The following is a 27,934-nucleotide window of genomic DNA, read 5'->3' on the forward strand; positions in this document are numbered from 1 at the left end:
TACAGGAAAACAAATATATTTGATTACATATTATATATTTCACACTAAATGTTTGCAAATGTTCTTGATGAAACCCCCCCCCCCCCAAAAAAAAAAACCCGCGTTTTCCTAAGGTAATCACGTGGGTATTTATACTGTATTTGTACTATAATAACGGGTGTTTATATAGCGCTTTTAACTACATGTATATCAAAACATTTTTATTACCCCTGTAATATACCACTGTACAGAATATCAAGGGAAGACAGACAACTTCGAAGTAATCAACGGTAAGTGTCTTTGTTAATACTCGATAAGAATGTATAACACTATTTAATATAATATAAAAACCCGCAATATATTTGCCATGATGATTTATGCCTGCGTCTGAACAGATCCATAATTAAAACCATATCGTTTAACGTCAGGCTTTGACTTAGTAATGTATGATAAACAAAGAAAAGAAAAGGAAAGTTGGCCAACACCGGTTGAATGAACAATCTAGCTCAATAAAAAGGAAACAAATAAGTTGTCAGTAAATGCATCTACATACTATCAAGATGGTTTCCAAATGTTACATTTCAAGTGTTTTGCCAACTAAGTGGCCTGGTTTCCTGAAAAATAGTTAAATAATATTTTCACTGCCCATAAAAAACAGAAATACCACCAATAATTGTTTATTTTTACAGGCTCCTTATTAAATGTTTGAAGATTTCGTGAACACTTAATTTCTCAAATATTGTTTAAATTGAGTACCAATACCTTTTTGCATACAGCGAAAAGAAATAAACGTGTACTTCTTGTTTATAAATCTTATATATTTTCTTTTACACAATCTTTCATTCAAGAGAGGTACACAAAGCCTTACTACTACAGTTTGGCCCAAAGGGACTCAAGTTTGAAGAAATGTTCGTGAAAAAATGTTCGTGAATATTAAATGAAAAAAGTACAAGTATGCACTATTAATACTATGAAAAACGGGTGTTTCGGAGGTTCCGACGTGACCTGCTCACATCCTGTCAACTCGCACGTGAAGTCAACAAATGCAGAAACCTTTAGTTTTCATGATAGTGTTCAAAAGAGGAATTGACAGCCTGGAGACTGGTTTGGCTATAACCTCTTCCCATTCTGGCCAACATGCAAACAGTTTACCTTTTGGTTTAAACTATAATTTTTCGCGACATTTCTGCGACTTGTCGATACATAGCAACCCTACCTATTTTTTAAAACCAATTTCACGTTTTGTGATTGACTTGGCTGGCTTTCCACCATGGACGCTTCAAAGCCCGCTATGGTATTTCTCACACATAATTCATTGCTCTTTAGTGAGGTGTTCAGAGCTGTACAAAACAAACGTGTGATGGGCGTTCAGACATGGAAGCGTACCGGCAATGGCTACCAGAACGTCACCATGATTTCAAAATAGGATTGGCGTACAATATAACTCAGCACCACAGTAAAAGTATAATACAAATCCCACACATACATGTAATCTCCATCTAAGGTTTTCCCAAATCTAATTAATCCTAATTTAATTAATCATGTCTAGCACGTTAGCTTTCTTTTATACTCGCTGTACGAGATTCAAGTTTTCGGTTTCAACACGAATTCAAGATGAGGTTGATTTTTTTTTACTGAGAATGACCACCACACCCAGCAAGTCTCTGAATTGACAGTAGCGCAATTGAATCACTCTCTTAATGCATAATGTATTTATTGAATCGAGCTTGTTCGCCACATTGCTTTGGTAGTAATATTATAGCTGACATTGTGAGAGAATCAATCCTATCTTAAAACCCGGTATTTTATTTTACGGTGCCAGAAAGAAACAAGAGTGCTTCCCCCTTTAATTAAAGATTGTTTCCCATTTCATAAGGCACGCTTTCCATTCTCGTTAATTTGATTTGTCTGTACAGGTTCGCAATGTGGGCATCATAATGTTTCCTCAAGATCGGACGCTTCGACTTAAATGTAGGCGTGAGCAGGTTGTTCTCCACACTAAACAGCTCGGACTCCAAGTAAATGTTCTTTACCTGTTAAAAATATCAGGCTCAAATAGTCATCGTGCTTCAACAATTTGTTTTATGTTACTTACATAATTATTTACATAAAGTTTATGTAATATTTGGAAAGTCAAACGAGACTTGAAGGTTTGCAGGTTGGACATATGGTTTTATTTACTAGTTTTGTTTGGTAAGTCAGTCAAATGATTTTGAATATTTTATTATTCCCACTTTTTCCTCTTTTATAGACAAAAATGTGGAACTTATTAAAATAGGTTTTTGTTTTTTGTATCAAGTCTTCTTAAATGAATGAATCGTAACCCTGTTAATGGGGAAGACGGGTACCATATCATTACCTAAGACACATATAGCCCAACGCGAAGAAAAGCTGTCAGAAATTGAACCTACCTGCTCGAAACTGAACAGTTTGGCTTCTTTTCCAACTTTCACCATATCTTCAAGAATTGCGTTCTTAATGACCTGTATGGGGACACCAAGAACATATCATAACTTCACTAAATACATGTAATGGAACGGTTTTTGCGAGTAAGGCAATCCAGTGCATTGTCCATTGATAAAAAAGAATGTATTCTTAGAACACAGAAAAAGCTAAGTTCCATAATGTCTGCTGTTGCGACATAAGGCTTGAAATATATCAACGATAGGCCTGGTGAAGGAACATCCACTGAGGGCGCCCTACATAAAGTGTAGTGTATTCCTGTATTTTCCCGTGACTTACCTCGCTGCCACACAAGTCTTTAAAGTCGCCTTGCACACCTTTAGCCTTGCCAAGTTTTGGCAATACATCCTCGTCAGGGACCACGATGGCGATTAGGTGTGACTGTATAAAGACGAAAACCAACTTTTTTTTTATAACCATTCGGGCATACAAAACGATGTTTACAAGAACAGCAAATGGTAAGACGGGTGCATGACGGGTATGGAGTCATGAAGACACTATTTCTAGAAGTTTTTTTGTATAATAGGCTGCTATATGGTTCACTCTCTACTAACTTTAGAGTTTCTATGTCTGAAATGTCATAATATTGCCAATTACATAAACATTTACATGTATTACAGTATTATATGCCGAGAACCCTTCCGCCATTTAATCATATTTATTTTGATCATTTCAAAATAAAGCCAGTGCCACTTTTTGTTCATATCTTTCCTATCGATATCAGATGAATACGAATTCATTCATTACAATTCCATGTTATGTCTTGAATGTTAGATGTAGAGTGAACAATCGAAGTTGTAAATATAAATTACATCAAAAGGACCCTAAACTAAAATAGTATACGACTAAAAAAATTACCCGACACTTTGTCAGACAGAGAGAAATTAAAATAAGTTACTCTCAATTTATTCAAAAATGTAAGTATTCATCAGCGTTTGACTGACAGACGACTTTCTTCCAGTAATGATATTTTCTTACTTGCAAACTTTCGCCATGCACGAAACACTGCGACACATATTCGCTTCTGATGTAAATATTTTCAATCTTCTCTGGGGCAATGTACTCGCCCTGCGCCATCTTGAAGATGTGTTTCTTCCTGTCGATGATCTTTAACTGTCCGTTCTATTTGAATACAAAGATACCATTTTAAAACTAGATAAGCTAGTCAGACGACAGCCTATTATACAACAAAGAAATATGTTACGGTGTTTGAAAGAAAAATAAATGCATCCAAAAAAAAAAAAAGAGAAAAAAAGAAAGATGGATATATGCTTTTACAAGTTATAAGGGAAACAGTGTTTAGTAGAGGTTTTCTTCAAGGGCGATTTCCAAATAAACAGGAAAGCCGGAGCTGTCATTTCTAAGGACATACAATTTTGTGATATTGGTGCACCGAGTCACTTAGTTCCGGTGTTTAAATATCGTCAATGGGCTTCTCTCTTGTGTGAGTTAGGGATCACATACCGTGACGCAGTCCGTGACTTGATTGACAAAAACTTTAATTGAAATCAACCTGATTTTTACAAGACGAAATATAACTTGATCATGCCTCTCCGATCATCCCCACTGGTATTTTAAATGGAGAATCATACCTGGATGTCTCAGAATGTTTATACCCCCAATGTATATTTTACGCCGGTGCCCATGTAAGAGTTTACCCTCCCAAATAAACTAATACTTTTTTCTGGGTCGTAATAGAAGTATTATGTGTTTTACAATTTTCCAAGGTTAGTAACTTCATTTCAAACTAAAGTGAAAGATTGTGGGAAGTATAATGTATAAAGTAAGGCGACGTGTACACGTACTTCATTAAACTTCCATTCACGTCTGTTTGTACACACAAACTGTTGTTGTAATACAGGGTGAGTGAACAAAAGTGGAACCCAAACCCCCCAAAATATATTTCATATTTGAAAAATATGCAAGAGTAGAAATAATAGTGACTGGTAAGCCAATTTCATGAACCACTTTAAGATGAACAAAGTACTTAAAGTACTCAATCCATTCAAGGTATATCACCATTTAAACGCAATGACCCTCAAACCCGTTTCTTCCTAAACAAGCAGTTTAGTGTGTTTTCTGACTGTTGGAACAACAAAGAAAATGACACAGAATACTTGTTTTAACAGCTATTAACAACTGTAGTACAACAACCCGGGTTAGGCAAACAAAATGATTTATAATTGTTTTTTTTAAGACGGGCCCTGAAAGGGACTTTGTTGAATATCTGGTGTTTGAATACAGTTTTGACGACGATTCTTGAATTTGCAATTTTGGACGAAATAAGTTTTAGGGTCATTGTGTTTAAATACAGATATTCTTTGAACGGATTAAGCAATTTCAGTAATGTTTTCCTCTAAAAGAAGCTTATGGAATTGCTTTTCCAGTCATAATTATGTTTGGTGATACATATTTTTTTTTAAATATGAAATATAATTTCGGGGGTTTGGGTTCTGCTTTTTTTTGACTCGCCCTGTAGAGCCCTCGTCATGCCATACTTACCGGCATCCATTGGCCTACATCACCCGTGTGCAGCCATCCGTCTGCATCGATGGTTTCTGCCGTCTTCTCGGGATCCTTGTAATACCCTTTGAAGACACCCGCTCCCTTCATGCAAATCTGTTCAAAGATTTAAACCAATGAAAGCCTAGTCATCAAAATTGTTGAATTTTTGTTATTGAAAAAAAAAATGGTACGCTTAGCGATTCTTAGGTAAGAAAGCAATACTTTTTTTTGAAAGTCAATTGCCTATTTATCGAAGCCCTTTCACAGAAACTATGCCAAACCCAAAAAGGCTGGTTTCCAAAGGCACGATTTAAATTATGTTTGAGGCCATTTAAAAATCTTAGATGGCCGCCATACGCACGAGCATTCGAAAAAAACATTGGTTTCTCAGTTCGTTACGCTATAAAGTTTCTCAAAAAGGTGTATTCGTGCTCACTGCCACCAACCCCCCCCCCGAAAATTCACGTGTTCACAGTGAACCAGCTGTCTATAAAAAGGTGAAAATAGGGGACGTCTCTATAGTCCGAAGTAACATTGGTCCGAAGTCCCATTGGTCCGACGCCCCATTGCACTCTCAAAAAGCTATGTAAAAGATAATTAGGTAAAAGTTGTTAAAAACATGTAAATTGAAAAATACATATTGAATAAGTGAAGCAGTCAGTTTACCTTAATTATGTAAAAAAGAACTGCAATTAGGTAAAACGCACTAAAACAAGGTAAAAACGTACACGCGGTGACGCGATGCAGCTAGCACAGCACAGCATTTATAAGTGAAGATGGAGTACACCCGCAGCTAATTTCGGTCTTTGAAGGTAACATTTTCTAAAGCTCTTGTTACTGTTGTACCGTCCCTAAGCCCAAGAAAAGCCTGGACACTTTGAACGATAAAAACCCCAGGATAGTCTTAATATTAGTAGTGTTTAACTCGGTCACTGCGCGTATAGTATACAACTCGTACGTGAACCAACTCGTAGCGAGACAACTCGTACATGTCGTACGCAGGCCAACTCGTACGCCAGCCAACTCGTATGCCGGCCAAAATTAGCCAATTTAAAGAAATTGAACGATACACCGTTCCCAGTACATAGTCAAGAATCGTCGACCACATATAATTTTGTATACGAGTTTAATTCTGTGTACGAATTGGACAAGGGCGGATCCAGGGGGGGGGGGGCCAAAGGGGGCCATGGCCCCCCCAAAACGAAATCAATTTTTTTTTTTTTATGTGACATCGCAATAACGGCAGGCAATGAGTACACCACCATCTTTTCCTAAAAAAAAACATTGGTTAAAGTGGTCAGAAATTGCCTCAGATCGCACCACAGAGCATCTAGAATCCAAAAAAAATTTCGGGGCCCTTAAGCGGGCCCCGAACCCCACGCCGTAATTTTTTTGACCCACTTTTTGACATCGCAATAAAGGCAGGCAATGAGTACACCACCATCTTTTCCTCAAAAAAAACCCATTGGTTAAAGTGGTCAGAAATCGCCTCAGATCACACCACAGAGCATCTAGAATCCAAAAAAATTTCGGGGCCCTTAAGCGGGCCCCGAACCCCACGCCGTAATTTTTTTGACCCACTTTTTTGGGGGAACCACAATTTTTTTTGGCCCCCCCCCAAAATTGTGTTCTGGATCCGCCCTTGGAATTGGACCGCGTACGAATTTGTCCACGTACGAGTTGTCGTGAGTACGAGTTGGTTCTCGTATACGAGTTGACCTGTATTCGCCTATTCATGCGTGCACCTTCGCCGAAGCCGAGCTAGCTCGGCTTCGGCGAGTGTGCACGCATGAATGTATGTGGTCCATGGGTTATGCATCCTGTACTGTTGTTTCTTATCTTGCAAAGTGTCTAAGAATTACTGCTATGGATTGGGGACGGTATGACAATCACAAAGAGCTGGAGGAAAATGTTATCGTCAAAGGCCGAAAGTAGCTGTTGTCACAGACGTCATGGTTTCTCCAGCTTATGCTGTGATATGCTGCACAGTTCGGGAAGGGAATAAATAAAATTAAAATGAAACATGTCGTGTTTTGATGGGCTTCCGTAGTTGTTTACGTTTAGAAAACACAATTTATTTTACATGATAATATAGTATTTTTTTCACCTGAAAGTTATGTAAAGTTGACTTAATTGTCTTGTACCTAATAAATGTGTAAATATATTCACACATACAACAAGTAAACTTTTACACAACTGTCAAAAAAACTTTTATCCAACACGCATTATGTAACTTTTTACACAATTGCAAGCGAGTTCGTATAGTACATATAAAACATGGTTAAATTTGACACAACTTGTGTAATTGTTTTCTGCGAGTGTGGTCCGAGGTACCATCGGTCCAAAGTCCCATTGGTCCGAAGTCCCATTGGAGCGACGCCCCATACGATTAGGGTTAGGGTTAGGGTTAGGGTCAGTCAACCTGAACCAGTGGAACTACAAAATATTATGTTTCGTCGGACCAATGGGACTTCGGACCAATGGGATGTCGGACCAATGGGACGTCGGACCAATGGGACTTCGGGCCAATTGTATTTCGGAATATCGAGACGAAACCGAAAATATACCCTGACAATGATGATGCCAATCAAAACTATCATTCATAGTTTTGTGTATGGGAGGGAATCTATAATCCCATACCCTTCTATGAAAATACCTACCTCGCCTTGATCTTTATCGGCAAAGTAGTCCATCTCAGGAACATCGACCAGCTTGAACTTGAAGGCCATGGAAGGACTACCAACATGGCCGGCACTCACATCGTGGAACATGGTCGATGAACACATGCCTGCGTTCTCAGTCTGGCCGTATCCTTCCGATAACTAGGGTCAAATGTCACAAAAGCTAGTTGAAAGCCACTGACAACTGTTTGCACTGATACAGAAAAAAGTAAGTGGCCAAATTCATCAGAAAAATAAATACAGTAGTGATCACTCACCAGTGCTCCAAAGGCACACCTGAAAAACATCTTGACCTCCTGGGATATTGGTGCGGCACCAGTGGTAATAAACCGAACTCTACCACCTAACATATTCTAAAGGAAAATCAAGCATAAACAGGATGAGGACATGTACAAATGGCATAAACTGCACCCCTACAATATTCCTAATGAATCAGGATATTCGTCGATGTCAGTTCCGTGCCGAACTATTTCTGTTTTTAATTTCACATCGAATTTGGCAATCACTGGCACAGTTTGTCACTACGTGTATTTGGCTATTTTCCCCATCAATTCAAACTCAGCAGTTTTAGGAATAAAAATAGAAGTTTGGTGCATAATCTAATTTGAAGATATATCTAGCGCATCGTAACTGCAACTCTTTTTTTATAGACAACGATACTAAGCCGTTAAAAACTCAAAATGAGAAAATAAAAAATGCTTAAGAACCATTTTGTGCATCTAAATCAAGTCATATTTTCGATCATGTGATGGATTACCGTTCAAGCAAAATTACCGCCAACAGTAGGAAAAACTTAAAGAATCATGACAGGTAAGCTGGTGGGACACAATGAGTCTCTTGCACAATGATTTCCATCCGAAAAATATCTGTCTCATTTTGAGGAAAACCCTCAATTCATTAGTTATGGTCCTTGTCTGTTAATGAATTAATATCTTACTTACTGCATTTATGTAATGCGCTTACCCGAAGCTTCGTGAAGACTTTGTCCCAAACACCATCATTTATGAATTTGCCACTGTCGACAAACAGAAAGATTGGAATTGATGTCTCTTTTATTGAAAACCAAGTACAAATGATTTTATCCTGAATTGTATCACAATTGGTTTCCATAGTTGCAATAAGACTGAAACGAAACAGTTTTAACTGAGAAAACTATTTGTTCTAGTTATCCCAATGTTGCTAATATCTTTATGGCAGGAATTACCCAGAGATAATATGAACAGACTCCACTTTTATTTACTAGTTTTCAGGGATTTTATTAGTCTATGTATTAAATAGACCATGGCCAAGAGCCATGGTCTATTTCAGCAGATTCGCTGATTAATTATGCAAGACAACCGCCCTTTGACCTCTAGATTTTGACCAATCAGCGGGCGCTTTCTATACCGGATCTTCGGTCATTCACCCGTTGTCGCGTCATAGACATGGAGACAAAAAACCTAGACACAGTAAATAAAGGCTGTGGGCACGCGCTCTGTATTTCTGTTACGCGATACGCGCCATAGCTTGTCTATGTTTTATAGATCTATGCCTGGCCGCTGTTGTACAAAACACCGCATTGGAATTGACCAATCAAACAGTGAGTCCTGATTTGGGAATGAAATGACGTCACGATTTAGTAAAGTCGACTCCTTTTGGCCGAGGCGCGGGATCGCATAAATCTGCATGCTTAGATATATCAGACGTTAGACAGGAGACTGGGCTCCGTGGATAACGGGTGATACTGAGACTAAGATTTTATTGGGTTAAATTTGATTGATTGCTTCATGTTCAGGGATCCGTTCTAATGAGAATGGTACGTGAAATCGTCAGGGTTTGAAAAGGGGAGTTGCTAATAATCGTTTTGCATTTTTGGTTTGCTTGTGCCCGTTCTTACCTTTCCATCTCCTTAATTTTCTTTTGGAGCGCCGTTCTCATTAGAAATTTGGCCAGCCATCCTTTCTGAGCAACTAATTGAGTCACCTGATCAATCAATTAGGACCATAAGAATTATACATATTTAACAGTTGAGGATACAAGTTTGCCAGATAATTCAACCTTAGAGCAATGGCAAGGGGTGCGAATCTATACTTGCTACTGCAACACGTCTCCCGAAATTATCAATTCGATTAAGGGTAGCTTTGAATTTTTTTGAAAGCAAGTACTCAATTTAGACAAATTACATTTAAAAAAACTGTAACGTTCTGGGAGCCAATACCGAAGATTAATGAGAAAAATACCTTATCGTAGATCTTGTTCATGACTCTTGGCACGCAGGAGAACAGAGTAGGTCTCAAGACAGCAATATCACTCACGAGCTTCTTCGGATCTCCCTGGTAGAAACCCACGCGTCCACCGCAAGTATATATGCAAGCCTTCCCAAGAAAAAAGACACAAACTTACAGAGTTTCGATTGTTTTCTTTCGTCATTTTCTATGATCTACAAATAAAGGAAATTTCGTGAAAAAAGAAAAGGATGTGTAATAAAAATAATAATACCATAGTCTTATATAGCGCACATAATATGTACCAATAATTAAGTACTCAAGGCGCTGGAAATTACGTCTATTATAAAAGACAGGTAAATGAAGTTTATGAGAAATATGTGACCCATTATGTAGCACCTTTATAAGGGTTTACAAGATGCTGCGGCGCATATTGCAGCCACTGCAAGAAACACCTTCTCTTAGCGATATAAGTGCTACTGGGTTCTTTAACGTGCATTACACAATACGCAGGACCTACGTCCCATCCGAAAGACAAAGCAATAACGGTAAAGTGTCTTGCTTGAGAGCACAAGCACCATGTTCCCATTGTCAGGATTCGAACCCATTTACCACGGCACACGAGTCGAACACCGTAACCAACGGACAACAGCACCCCACAATTATTAATGCGGTCAAGTATAAAATTGTTATGGCTCCATGGTTAAACGAATCACAACCAAATGCAGCATGACATCGATGGTCGTTTACTGTGGCGGTGCAATTCAATAAAATTATATTTAATTAAAAAAACCAGGTACTTTAAACACTACAGGGACATCTCACCTGAACAAATCTCTCGTAGATATGGGCGAGCGGGAGGTAGGATATATAAGTATCGTCTGTATGCATCTCCATCAAACCATTAATCTACAGAGATTATACACAACAGTGCTATTACCTACAATTTAGCGACTGAATTCTGATATTTTGCTCCCCGTGGAAAAGCATTCCTTCTTTCCTTGCTTGACAAGAAGTAAAGGAGCATCGGTGCCATTGGTTACCGCATCTATAGGCCACCTTTAAATACGGTAACATTTTACGCAATGACGGCCAAAATGGCGCCTCACTAGACAGCGCTAATTCAAACCTCCTCCAATATTTTGGCGCTGCAACGACGTCATATTTAGGTTTCAAAAAGATGCTAATCCCTGGTTATAGACCTTTCTTCGTTTGGTCGGCAAACTGCACATTTTGCAAACCACGGGTTGCAAAATTATGGAAGGTCTAACACTGCAAAAATGAAGAAGAGTTATTACAGAAAACCAAAATTTTGTCAACAAAGCTACAACATAATGTATATACGTGCCTTTTTACTATTTGTTGAGGGCGTTATAAGGCTGAGTTTTTGGAAAAATATGTTGTCAACCACGGCTTCAATTTATACGCGAGCAGCAGCCCATTGAAAACGTCGCCAATGTTCCCCAAGGAAAAGAAGGGTCTATCATTTTTAGCCGAAATGATAATGTATGCCAATGGTTGCCGTGATGCAGAAGTAAAAAAACAACAACGATTATGTTGGATAATATGACATGAAGATGTTCAAGCTTCTCTCAAGAAACAAAAAGGGAACAATCCAGGACAAATTGAGAGATAATGACCCGAATGTTTGGACCTCTGTACAAGCGACCCGCTTGTGTTTCTGCCTCACGGCCCTCATTTGCATACATTATTTATTTTCGGGTGAAATGGTCTTTTGACGTCGGTGTGCAACCGGCTACAATTCAAAAATTACAATCTGTATAAATATGATAACGTATGTGCTTCAGCAGCACAAAGAGGTATAAATCTTTAAAGTGGCCTATTACACACAGAGAGCTTTGCTGCGGCACGTACTACACTGCTAGTCATGCAGCCAACAATGACTTACCCCAGCGAATGCGAACAAGCCGGTGATAGACGCCAGAATATTTCCGTGAGTGAGCATGACACCCTTTGGATTACCCGTCGTACCGCTGGTATAACACAATGTGCTTAGGTCGTCATAGCCTGGAGGCTGACAAAAATCAATTAAGGTAAATACTATTAAAGGGTTGTTATGAATGGAGTTCCAGCAAATGTTGTACAGTACAATGTATATAGAAATTCAGAAACCAACAGCAGCAATTTTATGCAACAATTGCCTTAAGATGGCTGGCAGGTGTCATCGAGAGTTCATACAACCTACTCTAAGCATGCTTGGAATATTACAAACCTTATGAAAATTGGTCTACCAAAAGCTCATGAATGAACACGTATACTTTGAAAGAATCGAACACCAGACTAGTACCCGAACTTAATGGCTAGTGTACTTACCACTTTCTCCTGCGGGTTATTTGCACCAAGCTCCTGCAAAGGTGCCACACAAAGAAGATTAATAATGAGCATTTTCTCTAGAAATATGTATTTGACTGAAATACTGAAGTATTATGAAACTCTGGGGCAAATTTTGAACAAATTTTTGTAGACACGATTTCAGTCGTGTCTTTGAAGGGTGAATTACACGTAAACTTTGGACTCTTGCATAGCACGCCCTCAATTAGGACTGGCCTTTGTTTCTCTGTGATTTACATGTCATTTCATTGTCGATTATTTAGATAATTAAACATGTCACCACAGAGGACCCTGTTTGTTGTGCGTTACAGCACTCGAAGAAATATTCCTTCTTCCCAGTATATAATGCTGATTTTGACAATTTCGAAAAATGTGTACTTGATGAATAAAATGAAACATAAGACACATACCAAAACGTCTCCAAAGCGCAGAATCTCTATCTTGGATTGTTCAGCCTTAGCCGTCACCGAGTCTGTGGCGTCATCGATAAGCACAATCGTCTTCAATCCCGGCATATCTCCTGCCTTGTTCAACAGAAGCTCGGCTCTTGATGACGTATCACACACTACGAGACTCAAATCGACTGCAGGGAAGTAATACAATTCAGAAATTTTTAGTCCAATTTATGTTGGTCGGACCTTTCACAATGTCGTTATATTGGTTTGCTCATAAATGGTAATTGAACACTCACTCCTAGGAAAAGCACAAGCCTCTCGACAAAAACGTAACTCGAAAGAGTAACTTGGGGCTATCAACCCATCTTCACCGTAACCGCATCTTTAGAAAAAAGTCCATATCCCCCAACACAAGAGTACGTTGGCCTGCAGAAATTTCAAAGTGGATTCAGCCAACTCAATGTTTTTTAGATTTCGTAGATTGTGGATGGGTAACACTGTATAATAAGAAGCACAAGCATTCAGAACTGAATCCCCTCTTTGGTCGATTTTGTAGTAGAGCTTATGAATTTCCCAAACTACTTAACGTTGACTGTTTACAATACCAAAGCCACAAGCAATATCCGAGGCTAACCGGCAATATGGCTTTTACAGAAGCAGAATTTGTCAGAACTAAACTGGTTGAATATTAAAACGCTGTCGTTCGCTAAAACACAAAACCAACCTTGGTTGACGATATACTGACACACGTCTGGTCCTAATGTGTCGTAGAGTGGCACGATGACCATGGAATACATGTTACACGCTTGCTCGGTCACCACCCACTGGAATTAGAACAGCAAATCATACAACTATACAGGGTGGATAAAAAAAAACCCAAAAAACCGAAACCGAGATATTATTGCTATTTCAAACAGAAGTAGGGCACATTTGAATCAAAGGGAGATATCCTCTGTTAGGGTTGCATCTCCTCTTTAAAATGACACGCTGATCATGTCATTACGTTCACGGTTGACTGAGCAGTGGCCAATTTTATGAAAGAGTCTATTTAGAGCATTGCGCCACTTTTCATGGTGAAATCTCTTTTCCCCCACCTGTCTTGATTGGCAACCATAGCCTTTCACTTTGTGGCAAATGACACCACAAAAACTAAATTGAAAAGTGGCGCAACTCTCTAAATAGACCCTTTCACAAAATTGGTCACTGCTCAGTCAACCGTGAAAGTAAGGACATGATCAGGGTGGCATTTCAAAGAGGAGATTCAACCCTAACAGATCTCTCTTTGATTAGCATGTGCCCCACTTTTGTTCCATTTAGTAAAAATATCTCGGTTTCGTTTTTTTTTATCCACTCTGTATGATGAAATATATTAGTGATCTGTGCAGTAGAAGTTGTTATGAAGTTAGAACCATTTTTTGGTGAAATTCTCAGTTCAGTTGTGGTTTGCAATAAGCTTGATTTAAATTAAACTATCTGTAGCCAACAATGATTGTCCGACAATTGTCAGTCAATGAACTTGTAAAAAGTATTATTGTCTTGGTATTTCACAGGTCTTCACTATAGTTTCCAACGCATGACATCATCGACATGACTACACTTTGAATGCTTGTAATCAGCAGCGTCAAACGTATTCTTTTTTCATCATTTAAACCGTACTTTTTTTAGCACTGGTTTAATACATCAACTGTTTTGATAACATTGGACATACCTCTACCCTATTCTGCGAATAAATGCCAATGAACGTCTCATTTCCAGCTGGTATGCCCTTCTGGATCATTCCAGAGCCAAAATTCCTGGCACGTGTGTGAACCTTGGTCAGAATCAGAAACAGAACCAATGAAAGCGAAAATACATACATTTACGATCACAAGAAGTTGTGATTTCGGACGACATTATTGAAATGTAAAGTTCACTGACAAGCATTATCCAACGATAACTAAGCACACTCTAACATTTCATAGTTTGACAAAACTAGGGGAGCAAGTAAATGAAAAGCTCATGAGCCGAGAACACATCTTCAAGCCAAGAAAAAGCGCAGTCGCCTGCTCTGAGTACTAGGGCCACAGTCAGCCGGGGGGAGGGGGGGGGGGCACCACAAGATAAAAACATAAAAAAACATATGATTTTGATGCAAATTTTGCTTTGCAGAGGCGGCCCTCCCCAACCCCCTCTGCGACAGGTCCTGCCAAGAATGATAGTATACTACGCTTCACTCAAAACTTTACAGTAGAAGAAATATCGTAAATTATACAAGTTTCAAGTGAAAACATAAGTTCCACTATTATTCTTCATTATAGACAATCATTTAATTTGATTAACATCGAGTTTTTGGAATACCGTCTTGAAAAACTGCACCCACAAACAAAAACGATTAGAAAACGTTGGTGTTTTCCCTGAATGTATTTCTCTCGAAACAATTCGGCCAATTTTTCTCATTTTGAAGAAAAAGTACTACTATTTTTTCATTCTTTACAACAAGCACTTTTTTAATTGAAGCTTTGTAATAAGCTCACCTCATTGTACGTAATCCAGGAATAGGGACTTTCTGGTTCCGGTCTCCATCCTAAACACGGATCGTTACCTAACGGCCGGACAAAAAGGTATTAACATGGCATCAGGTAAAACTCGCTCGTTTCCAATGCCCTATCTTGTTTTCCGCTAAATGGCACAAAACTGTTTGAAAATAAAGCAGATCTCAGGATAGTGTCTTCGGTACGCCGTTGTTGTATAACAAAAAGATGGCAGCCAAATGGACCAATCAGCAGCTTAGTCAACATTTCTGATTGACACGACGTCACTATTTCAAAACTCGACTCCTATTGGCTGGCGCATAAACATTGCATGGCTCACATAATCAGACGTGGGTTACGGAGAAGGCTCCTTCGGACAGCGGGTGATACCAAGACTAACATCAGCTAAGGAACAATTGTGGACAAATTGCATCCGCCATGATGGATACGTTTACATTTCGTGCGCACATAATACGCGCGCGCGGAAGTGATACTTCTATCCAACGAAAACTCAAAGAAGATGGAGGTCACCAGCGTCCTTGGATAAGGCAGAGGATACCAGCGAAAACGGACAGAGACACTTTGCTATCCATTTTTTGGGCAGTGCAATCGTTGAATTATTTCAAGCCAACTGTTATAATAGTGATCTTGGTGATTCTGGAAAAAATGCTATGAGGCAAAATAGCAATTAACCTGTCTACTTAATGAGACAATCCCTGCTCAAATTGAAGATAGGGACTGTACCGAATATCCTGTGAATCCACCGGAAATTGTGGCGTTGGTTTTAATACAAGTGTGCACGAAGGCACATTTTTTTGCTTGTTTTGCAACGGAATCCAGATACAACTTAACATTTTTGTGCATGTGTTTTTTTATCTGAAAATAGGGTGCACACCTTTGTTCCCCAATACTGATGTTCCCAAATACCGATGTTCTCCGAAATCCTTTACCATATAACCCAAATGCTAAAGATCTCGGGGTACTATAAGTATTGGGAAACATCGGGTAGACCCCCTGAAAATGTATAGTGGGCACTGAGGTAAATCTTCCATAAGTAAGTTGTTATGCAAATAACTTAATATTTTGGGCAAATGATCCTGCTAGTTTTACGATATAGATATATTGAGTACTCTGAAAAGAGACCAATCCCTGTTAATTTTTTTGTAGTGACCTACGGTAGTATTTTGAAGTTATGTACTTTTATTTTCCCCTTCATTTGGCAGGGGGGGGGGGGATAAAAGAGCCCACTCACCAGAGAGTTTCAACCCACGCATGAAACAGTCGTGGAGTGAGTCCACATCGTCGAAAAACCTTGAGATGAGTTTCCCATCAGGGAGCAGTGTGGAGACCCTCTCGTGCTCCGTTGTACCCTGTGTCATTAGTGAAAAGAGCAGAAAACTTAATCTTCGGTTGAATTTAAGCAATGAAAGATTTGAACGTAGTCAGCTTGGTGATTTCCAAAATGAGTTTGGTAAACGTAAACAAGAGTTACCATGACTGCGGTAAATATACTTTTGAAACGCCTGGTCTTGTTTTCACATTAAATTATAGGGTTGATAGGTGTATGACTGTAACATTCTTAAACTATCTTTCTCAAAAATCACTGGCTCTTCAGTAATTTTGAACAGTTGCACCCGGAAGCAATACTTTTGTACGTACACATACATTCGTTATGGGCGCATTTCGAAGTTCTTTGAGTTGAAAGTTAGGTTCTTGAACTTTATTTTCACTTGAAAAAAAAATCTTCCACACCACATATTGGTGAAAGAAAAACGTTTCAATGACAACAAACCTTTTTAAGAGAAAAAAGAAGTAAAGAAAGAGAAATTTAAAAAAAAAAGTATCCAATGGACCATCGGATTTGTAATCCAATGTAGTATCCGTGACACTACAGCAGAAACTCGATCGATGTGGTTGTTTTAAAAAATATGCTTTTGCATATACAGGGCCCTCCAGCATGATTCTATATATAGTAGCGAGTGTGTGGTATGGAAAATAAATCGCCGCCTGGCACTATACAAGGATAAAGCCATTTTTGTCGTGTTCACTGCATGTGTTTCATAAATTGTAAACTGTTGAAGGGATGGTGCCAGGATACTTATTCATTCCAGCCTCACTTTCATTTTTTTTTAATGTGGCTTAAAACATGATTAATCACAAAGTCTCAGTCATTCATCAGAGAAGACTGGTATTAATCTGTTACGTCATTGCTTTTATTTCTCTACACAAGTTCCAAAAATGAAAATTTTACCTCACTCTCGATTTATTATGAACTAGTGAATAAGACCCATGAAGTCCTAACAGGTCTATCGCAAGTCCCGACAAATCATCCTGTCCCAAGTTAGGTCACAAGCTACCAGGGGCATTGCCAGACAACTTTGAATGGGTTCCCCAACCCTAACCTTAGCCCCAAACCCTAACCATCTAACCCTAACCCTAACCCTCACCCTAAGTATTTTTGGGAACATAGGTATTGGGGAACATCGGGTAGACCCCCTTTGAATGAGTGTACGTGTGACAATTTTGGCGTCAGACCATCCGTGCTAAACCTGACTCCCCCCCCCCCGACAACCACCCTCCGCAAAATCGAAAAGAGGAGGGGGGGGGCTGGGGCAGAACAACATCTTGCTACAGGGGACGCTTTTCGAAAGCGGACTATCATGGACACTATCGGACAATAAGCGACGCTCTTTAACCAGACTTAGTCGATGGACGATACAGCCAACAAAGTAATTAATGGGAGTGTCTCCCCTCACAACACACTCCAGCGCCAACTGTGCAATCTACATGTATTAAAATGACCTGTGACAAAGGCATTCCTCTTTGACAGGACATGACTTATGAACTGACCTGTGATTGACTGACAACAGCGCTGCATTAAAGTGTGTTTATCCTGACCCTACCCTACGTATCCAATTCCGGTCAAGATTAATGACTTTGAAAAATAACTAGGCCAGAAAAATTTCTACCTTGCCCTCCCCTACTGTCGCCTTTGTCTAAAGGGCAGCAGTGTTGGCCTTTAGCCAAGGGGTTGGTTGAGAAACTGATAGGTATACAATACTGTCAGTACCTCCACTTCCACCGACTGACATTTCAGATCCAACGCCTTTAGTTCAAGCTTGCGATGCTGTTCTAGCACTCCACTACTTGTCATGGTGAACGGTCGGTCTTCGATATGTATCCTGTATGGAAAAGAAGTGCTTTTGTTTAGTTTTTTTCCATACATCAGAATCAGAACATCCGATTTAAAGAATAAACTATGGTGAGAAGCGGATACCAGACAAAGGAAATGGCTTGTGCGAGGCCTGGTTCCGTTAGTAATACAAGAAATCATAGCCAAACCATTTTAAAGGTAATGGACAACATGTGCAAAGTTAACATTCAATAACGAAACTGCAAAATTATTATTATACAACACCTGAATAAATCCCCGTCAATACATTGGTGGATCGTTGATCACATGTCATTGAATTATTCGTCCCAACGTTCGGCGCGGCCGCAACGCAAAAATAGAAGTTCTATTGCACGGTGAATAGACCATTATCGTGTTGCTGTCATTTGATTTTTTCCCCTTTCAAATCAATGTAACCAAAGCGAGGCTGGAGGAAAATATAGTCTGGTTCCTTTTTGCACAAAACAATTATCACTCAGTACTGTTATTGGATACAGGGAGTAGAACGCGAGTACGAGTACGGAGTACGAGTGCTGCCCGCGAACGAGTATATACCCGTCATTTTGAGTATGAGTACTTTGACATTCGAATACAAGTACGAGTACTCTAAAAAAAGTAATCGAGTATTATTTGAGTACGAGTACCGAGTACTACAACACTGGTTTGTACATGGTACTGGCACAGAATACCTCCTTCATACAAATCATGTCTACTCAAGGACGCCAGCCCTGCCTGATACAAAAACTGAGTCGACCCGCGAGTCATTTTTTGCTTACGCATTCCATAGTCATAGTCATTTCATTGTCATAGTCATATGTCATACGTTACAGCTCTTGCTAGAACTCGTTTATTGTGTATGAATAACGTTCAGTTTAGTTGCTTCGTGCCTGAATCTAAAAAGTTCCATGTGACGACTGGTACAAACCTTCATGCATAAAGATTGAAAATAGTCTAACGTAACAGAAACATTTTAACTGAAACCATCATATTCCCTGAAAGCAACTCGAAATGACAGCATTACATGTGCAACGGACGTCAAGAGATCGAATTGATTACCAAATTGTACAGGTCGTACGGAGAGCCGCTGGCAGCGGCTCGGTTGCGTCGCTATGAATAAACCGTCAAGAGATCGAATTGATTGGCATCCGACTTAATTGAGAATAAAGAAATATTTCCGTTTGTGGCGCTCTAATTAGTGAAAAAAGTTCAGAATATAACTGATTTCATAGGCGAGCATTTTTGTTTAAAAAACCAAGGATAACTCAAAATGATTTCGCATGCTAAAATGCCAAAGAAAACAAGTTGTTTGTCATGCTTAAATGCCAAATATTTTTTTCCCCACTCGCTTCCAACATTCCAATGATAATTGTCCCAATATAAATAGAACTAACTGTTTTGTTGAATTTGTGAAGCGGTACTAGGTCATGGTAGTCGAGTTACTACACCTCACTGAACATCTTCAAAGAATTGTGTTGCATAGGCATACCGTCGCTTCTGGGGGTTCCGTTGAACGCACGCTGTTTGTGTACATACATGTACATGAATTCATATACTGTAGGTTTGATGTGCTTCAAGTTGAGTTCCAGCTAACTTATTACTCGAAAAACTTGATGGATTTAAGCATAATGGTTGCTATCAATAATTATGACTGCGGTTCTGTCAGTGCAAATTCACTTAACTCTTTCGCTACGGCGAGCCGCTGACAGCGGCACATACAAATTGTACAGGTCGTACGGAGAGCCGCTGGCAGCGGCTCGGTTGCGTCGCTATGAATAAACAGGGTATCCCCATGACGTGAGCCATATCTACATAATTTTATATCGTATAACCTCTGACCCTAGTTTGAGCCGCTGCCAGCGGCTCTCCGTCTGGCCTGGGTGCGCTTTTGGTTGTTGTGAGCAGTTTGTTTACGGAGATACATTTAAAGATGGCGGCGCCCACATCGACGCTCGGCGGAATTTCCAGCTTTGAATTACGTCCAGTTGGGACAAAAGAGGTAAATTAAATTCCGTAGCGAACTGCCGCACACATTTCAGATTTTACCTATGTTCCCCAAAATACTTAGGGTTAGGGTAAGGGTTAGGGTTGGGGAACATAGGTCGTCACCCCAAAAAACCAGGTGCCAGAAACATGGTTGTTATCAACGAGATTTTATCCCTCCTACAATTGTGGTTTTCTTGTATAATACATTAAAGAGGTTGTGGAATGCTCGAAGACATTTCTGTCATTTTTCGGGTATATGTAGCCTAAGGTGTGATGAAATAAAAACGACTATTGTTTCTGTTATAAAATGAGTACAAAAGGTACTTTTGAGAGCTGTTTTTCAATTCTTGTTATGCCTGTTTCGACCCAAACGTGCAATTTGTGTAAAAGTCGTCGTTGCGGGCAGCAAACAAAACACAGTAAATCGTGACGTAATAAACAGGACTCCCGATGCAGAGTAGCATATACGAGTCCTGTTTATTACGTCACGATTTACTGCGTTTTGTTTGCTGCCCGCAACGACGACTTTTACACAAATTGCACGTTCGGGACGAAACAGGACCTGAAAAATAACTCTCAAAAGTACCTTTTGTACTCATTTCATGACAGAAACAATAGTCATTTTTTATTTCATCACACCTTAGGCTACATATACCCAAAAAATGACGGAAATGTTTTCGAGCATTCCACAACCTCTTTAATATTGTCGTAGCTTTGTTATGGTGTTCTAGCCTGGGGAGTATGTTCCCTCGGTAATCTCAACAGGTTTTCCCTTCTACAAAAACCTGCCCTTTGAATGATTAATTTTACTGATTGTAATGTTCATACTGAACCTCTATTTCTCTAACACAAGATTTTGAAAGTTAAAGAAATTTATTTTCATCAGTTTTGGACCCTCACGAAATCAATCTGTTTCTGGTACCTTACCAACTTCTATAAATTCAATCTTCTCCCGGAATTTTGATGTTTATACCCATTATACTCGTAAAGCCTCTAATTTTCATCTACCACTGACTCGTACATCTTTGGCCCAAAAATCTGTTAAATATGCATCGGGGACCAAGGCCATGGGACCCATTTACCGAGAACCTGAAAGCGTCTTAATATCCGTCAACTTTCAAACGGAATTATAAATCGATCCTGTTGTATAATTATTGTGAGGCCATGTGAAATATCGAGGTTCCTCATGTTACTTATCTTATATTGTTTGTTAACTGGCATGTAAAGTTCGGGTATTGTCCCTGTCTATTGTTTGTCCTTTGTTTTGTGTATTAAAAGCAACTTTAAATTTGTATAAGGGGCCTACGATTACAAGCTTAGCTTCATAGTAGTTTTGATGTTTCGCATCCGATTTCATCGGATTCCATGTCATCGTAAAAGTGTGCGGGCAGCCATTCCCCCTCCCCCCCCCCCCCAAAAAAAGAAGACATCCGCTTGTGGTGTACGCTATGACGTTTTGGACTTTACTTCTCTTAAAAACATGAGAAAAAAAATAAAATTAGAGACAAAGAAATGAATTCGAACGTGATGAAATTCAGACTTCATTCCCTCCCCCCCAAAACCCAAAGCCTCCAATTAGAACAAAAAAATCGGGTAAAAATAGTGATGCAAACCCATATCGCGAGGGTCCCTCACGGTACAAAATCACGATCCTATCCAACTGAGCTATTGCACTGCTCAACAAGTCTTGGAAATTCATGGTAATATATAACTGTGAAGTATCATAAAAGTATCGCAGAGGGAGATCAACAGCTATTTAATGCGGATGTTGTTTGTGAAAAAAATCAATTGCATGTGGGCATCGCTATGTGCGCAGCACTGATTTCATCGGACGCGATAGTTATGCATATCAATCAGATTCACGAAGGAAGTCATCGATTCAAAATTGACGGCTTTCATTACGTCATCCTGTGACTGGCCATTATGTGACTGATCATCATGTGACTGACCGTCCTGTGTCCGAATGTATTATGGGTAATGTTGTGGCCTCCGCAGCGGTGGGAAAAAATGTACCAGTGATCCGGTGAACCGGTAAAATGGGAAAGGTGTGCAGCGGGCTTAATCGCCAAGGGTTCTGAGATTTGACACACCTTTAACCCTAAATGGGCCGGGGCGGAATCCGCCCCCCTAGACTTTTTCCGCGATAGCCTTTACAAATTTTGTTTTCGCGACCCGAGCTTTTATGACTTTTAAGTCTCGAGCCTTGGGCATCTTTTGACACAAAAAACATAAAAAATGAACGAGGGGTTGTCGCGCAGCGAAACTTTTTCCGGCGCTATGCGCCGTGAAAACTGAAGTTTCCCATATACGTCGTGTACACAGACCAGAAATACGATTCGTACATATTAATATTTTTAAATTAGCCATAATCAAAACCCTTTGACCTTTGGTCATGACATTCAATGGGTATGTTCATGAAGAGTTCCTCTATGCATGTACCGAGTTTCAATTTTTTCGTCACTCGATGGCCGAGATCTTGGGGGGAGGGGGGGCAGAATCCCCCCCCCCCCCGGCTGAGAGACGGTCAAAATAACCCGGCCCCTTTAGGGTTAAATGAAAGAGAATTAAAATCTGTCAAATCCCAGAGTGAAGGTATACCAGTATTCAAGTGCTATGTAATCGGCTTAAAATACGCAGCCAGGGCTACGTGAAGATAGCATTTTAGAACTACATGTACATTACAATACTGTTATAAGGGAAGGGGATGGCGGTAATAATTTTTCCTGGAAATAAAATTGCACCCTAGGGAGTTATTGTACCCTAGCTCCCTAGGGTGTGTGTACAAATGTATTAACATTTGAGGATTCAGGACTGTTAGGGTCAAGGAACGGCTATATCTTTCGAGAAAGAGGTTTTGCTGAGTCAAGGCCATGACATGAAAAGCAATTTCCAGGCAACCTGTTCCCATCAACTAGTCCAGGCAAAATACTTTGTCTAAGTGAATCGCACACAAATTGCAGCATTTTTTTCCACCACAGTGCATTTCTATAAGGTCCCTAGGATGACATAATTTCACCAAAGTGCCCCATTCAACCGGATTCGTTTCTTTACAATAACCTGGATGGACTCAGTTGAGGTTCACCCGCACTGGAGAAAAATATTTGTGAATGCATATTATGCATATTATGCATAGACATCCAAATCCGAACAAATCTCAAGGTAAATTGCGGTTAACCTCGAGAAACTGCCTTTTTAATTCTGAATTTACCTCAATTATTCAAAGTTATATTCACTAACAAGTGGGAAATAATAATTACCTATATATCCGCCTGTCCACATACAGTCAGACATAAAATATCTTTGCATGAAGCGGGTACTAATTTGCACACTGTGCATAAATAATGTGCATAATCATGGTATAAATGATAAAACATAAATTAAGACACCCGGTTTGATACAATTTAACAACGTTCTTGAGGACATATGGATTTGTTCTGCATGAATATTTTGCATAACGTGCATGAATTATGTGCATATGATTGTAAAAATAGCTGTAATGCATCCGTTGACGAAAAGCATATGGGTTGAGATACCTCGTTTTGATACAGATGGACAAATTCCTGCGGAGATATAGATTGAAGTTAAATTTTAGAGAACGGCGGGTGCTAATTTGCATATAATGCATAAAATACACACACATTAGTAATTGAAAAAAGCCTTTAATTAACTTGTTAACCATCAGTCATGGTCTAGGCATCTCGATTGATAAGTTTGGACGAGATGTATAGAAAACGTATATTTTACCCAATGGAGGATGCTTATTTGCATATTATTATTACAGGCGCAAGGCCTGTGATATGCCCAAATACTACATTCACGGTTTGGAGCTACGGATCTCCACGGTTTGAAATTCGTAATAAACCGTGGGAGTACCGGATTCATCCTTAGTACATCCGTGGTTATCCGTCATCTTCCCTTGGTATTCGTCGAGGGGCTACGGAACTTTACATAAATCCCCAGTCACACATTCACGGTTGGGGATACGAATATCGACGGTTTAACAAGAATCAGTCGATCACGATGAACCGTCGAGATTCGTGGAGAAATCGACTTTCTAAGAACGCAGTACGGTTTTAGGACGGATAGCAACGACTGCCATAATGTTTCTCTACGAATACACCACTGTTTGTCAAGAATATTGACTGATTGGTGAAGAATATCGACGGTATTATTAAGAATAATGACGTAAACACCACGGTTGTGTGCGATTGGGCCACGGATGACCAAGGTTCTCCTACGGCATATTCGTAGCAGAACCTTAGCATATCCGGTAATATCCGTAGGACATTCGTAGCGAATTCGTGGAGATTTCTACCACGAATGAGCTACGAATATCAAAGAACATGTACGAATAGCCACGAATAACACTATACGAATGAGTACGGTTGTCCAAAGGATGTCCCACGGTTGCACCACGGATTGATTTTCATGACGGTTCACCACGGAAGTTATGAACAGTTTAAAGCTAGGTTTACACTATGTTCCCGGCGGCCACGGCAATCACGTTTCTGGCCACCGTGGACAAAACGGTATGGACGTGAGACAACACCGGGGGACGGGATGGGCAAACGTGACAGGCCGTGATTGCCGTGGATGCCGGGCCAGATTTTTAAACTGTCAAAAAATTTGCCACGGCAGTCACGGTGCGGATGAGAAACCTAAAAGGCCGTAGTAAAACGGTGTGAACGCAACAAAACTTGACAGTACGTGATAGGCCGTAACAAAACTTGAAGACGGTCTGTAGTGGGACGGAAATTATTGTGCATTCCCCGGCATCTTACCGGTCCTTTCAAGTTTTGTCAAGTTTTGTCACGTTCTGCCGCGTTTAGCGGGCGTTTTGTCACGGTTGCTGCGCGTTTTGTCGCGTTTTGCTTCGTTTCTCACGGCAAGCTAGGGTGTACGGTAGCCGTTTCGTCGCGTTCAATCACGGCGCGTCCAGATGTGTAACGGTTTACAGGCCCGGTGCGATGCGGCGAGTTGCGTTCTACTACGGTCTGATACGGCGAGCGCGGTCTGGGAGGAAGTATAAAAGCATACAATGATTGCTATTGCTTGGGAGGCTTTCTTTTCATACCGTGGGCATAAACTTGCTCCGAAGCTACCCGGCGTACACGTTTCATCCGTAGAAAGCCTTGACAGAACGCGAAAAACGTGTCAGACTTTGATTAGAACGTGAGGAACGTGAGGGACCCCAGAGGGACCCATCAGAAGGTGACAGGCCGGGAGGGAACGTACTGGCATTCGTGGTAGACCGTAGTGCGCCTTTGAGCCTCAGGGATTCAGGCAGCCCTTTTCCCCCCACGGCCCATCACAGATACCGTGATAGACCGTGAGAAAACTTAGCAGGACCTTAAAAAAAACTTGACTACGGAAAAAAAATGCCAAAATCCCACGGCGCACTACGTTTCGGGCAAACGGGGCTGCCGTGACCGCCGGGAACATAGTGTAAACCTAATATAACACTTCCGTAGCCCCTCCACGAATACCCAAGGAAGATGACGGATAACCACGGAGGTACTTTGGATAAATACTCCCACGGTTTATCACGAATTTTAAACCGTAAATATCCGAAAAATCTACACCGCGAATGTGTGACTGGGGCTTAACTTTCGTAGCGAACCGTCATGACAAAAATAATCCGTAGTGCAACCGTGGGACATCCGTAGGACAACCGTGCTTATTTGTAGTGTTATTCGTTCAAATTCTTGGAGATTCGTAGCTCATTCGTGGTAGAAATCTCTACGACTTTGCTACGAATGTCCTACGGATATGCCCGGATGTGCTAGGGTTCTGCCAAGGTTTTACTATGAATATCCACGCTTTATTCGTAGGAGAACCTTGGTCATCCGTGACCCAATCGCAGACAACCGTGGCGTTAACGTCATTATTCTTAGTAATACCGTCGATATTGTTCACCAATCCGTCTTTATTCTTGACAAACCGTGGTATGTTTGCAGAGAAACCACAGGACTGTCGTGGCTATCCATCCTGAAACCGTAGTGCATTTTTAGAACGTCTATATCTCCACGAACCTCGATGGTTCATCTTGATCGATTGATTCTTGGTAAACCGTGGATATTCGTAGCTCCCACCGTGAATGTGTGACTGTGGCTTTAAACCCGATGTATTTTCTAACAGAAACTAACAAATATTTCAGTCAGTAACCCGTTTCTCCCGTCATTTGACTAAAAAGGTAGGATGCACTGAAATTTCTTTCACGGTGACAATTAACAGTAACGTCAAGATACAGAATTCTTCCCTTCGAAAATGAAAACCGCTTTTTTGCTCAAATGAAATTAACATTCCCACGGTCGGCACTAGTTTACAACACGAAGACTCAATTCACTTCTCTGCACCTCAACTAGCCCCATAAATGTGTCTCAAATACTGATCTTCCTCTGTATTGTGAGCCACACATCGATGCATGCAATATTTTTCTGTTATGTGAATTTGAAATATAGATTTGTGTACACTTCTTAATTAACTATTCAGGAAATTTGGCTTGCATCGATGAGTGGCTCACATTACGGAGTGGTGGCTCAAGTACTGGTCTTCCTCCGTATTAGTGCGCCACACGCTGGTGATAGGCCTTGTGTTAGGAATGAAAACAGTCCCGATGCCGATTTCCTCATAGACTTGCTTTTATATACACGAAGCCTATCACCTGCGTGTGACTCACTTATGATGAAGAACTCCAGTATTTGAGCCACATCTATGGAGCTATTTACGAAGGAAGTGCAGTATTTTGGGAACTATACCTTCAGTTAAATATATCGTTGTATTATCAGCAGTAGTGCATTTTCGATAATAATTGGCTGATCATGACCAGAAACGGTTCAACTCGTACCGCAAGGTCAACCCAGTAGGCCTACCTCACATTTACACCAAAACAACTTTTGCATCACACGCCTGAAAAAAACGTTAGACGGATCTCGGAAACTAATATCTGCTTGTCAACATATAATAAAACGTCCGTGTAGAGTGGTCATTATTATTTGAATCAACCACTTACCAAACTCTCACAGAAACAAAAGCTACATCAAAGTTGCGAAGTTCTCTGTTCCAATAGCAGTAGTGGATTCCACCAAGAAGGAAATACTTTCGCTTATAGACCACTTTTCATCGAAGGTTGAATACATGTAATAGCGTGTGCATGTGTGCACTTCGTGCAGAATACGTTGAAAGTCGGGTTTTACTCCGCCTGAGGTTATGCCACACGATTAACGTTGATGAATAGAGACACAGTTCAATGATTCTACAGAACCGCGTCCCGTTCTATCCATGTATAACCAACGGAGGATAATTTATAAGCAGATACCGGGAACGCGTGTGGAATAGCCTGGTTGGTTGCCATCACTGCATGTATTTTTGTTCACATTTACATTGGGTGCGTTCGACTAATAACTTCCCCGTGTATACACAGGATTACACACGGCCGGGAAGCCACGAAGTGTAGCTAATCGAACGCTGGCTACGGTGTACATCTAAGCAAATAATTTCCCATAGACACCAGTGTTAATCCCCATACTTCAAAAATCTTGTTTTAATAATACTCAGAACTCTCACATTATTCAGGATGAACGTGGAATGTCATGGCCTGGCGGTTGAGAACACCGGACTCATGCCCTGGTGTTTCAGAGGCAACAGTGGCGTGGGCTCGAGCCGGGGCCCGGACACTTGTGCCCTTAAG

The 27,934-nt window shown here is 40.3% G+C and overlaps 1 protein-coding gene across 1 annotated transcript; it reads right to left on the minus strand.

Moving 5' to 3' along the window:
• On the minus strand, positions 1-27,887 carry LOC119731237 (long-chain-fatty-acid--CoA ligase 5-like). Its single transcript, XM_038204324.1, has 20 exons — positions 27,257-27,887; positions 18,160-18,271; positions 16,342-16,459; positions 15,093-15,160; positions 14,288-14,389; positions 13,304-13,403; positions 12,595-12,767; positions 12,167-12,199; positions 11,742-11,867; positions 10,658-10,741; positions 9,848-9,982; positions 9,505-9,590; positions 8,592-8,643; positions 7,886-7,981; positions 7,608-7,769; positions 4,945-5,061; positions 3,421-3,564; positions 2,722-2,823; positions 2,391-2,462; positions 1-2,012 (listed from the first exon to the last, which is right to left on the minus strand). The coding sequence occupies exons 2-20, from the start codon at positions 18,241-18,243 to the stop codon at positions 1,830-1,832; spliced, it is 2,037 nt and encodes a 678-aa protein (XP_038060252.1). The 5' UTR covers positions 18,244-18,271; positions 27,257-27,887; the 3' UTR covers positions 1-1,829.
• Positions 27,888-27,934: the final 47 nt, after the last annotated feature.

This window comes from Patiria miniata, unplaced genomic scaffold (assembly GCF_015706575.1).
Source record: "Patiria miniata isolate m_02_andy unplaced genomic scaffold, ASM1570657v1 HiC_scaffold_23, whole genome shotgun sequence".
Classification (NCBI taxonomy): Eukaryota; Metazoa; Echinodermata; class Asteroidea; order Valvatida; family Asterinidae; genus Patiria; species Patiria miniata.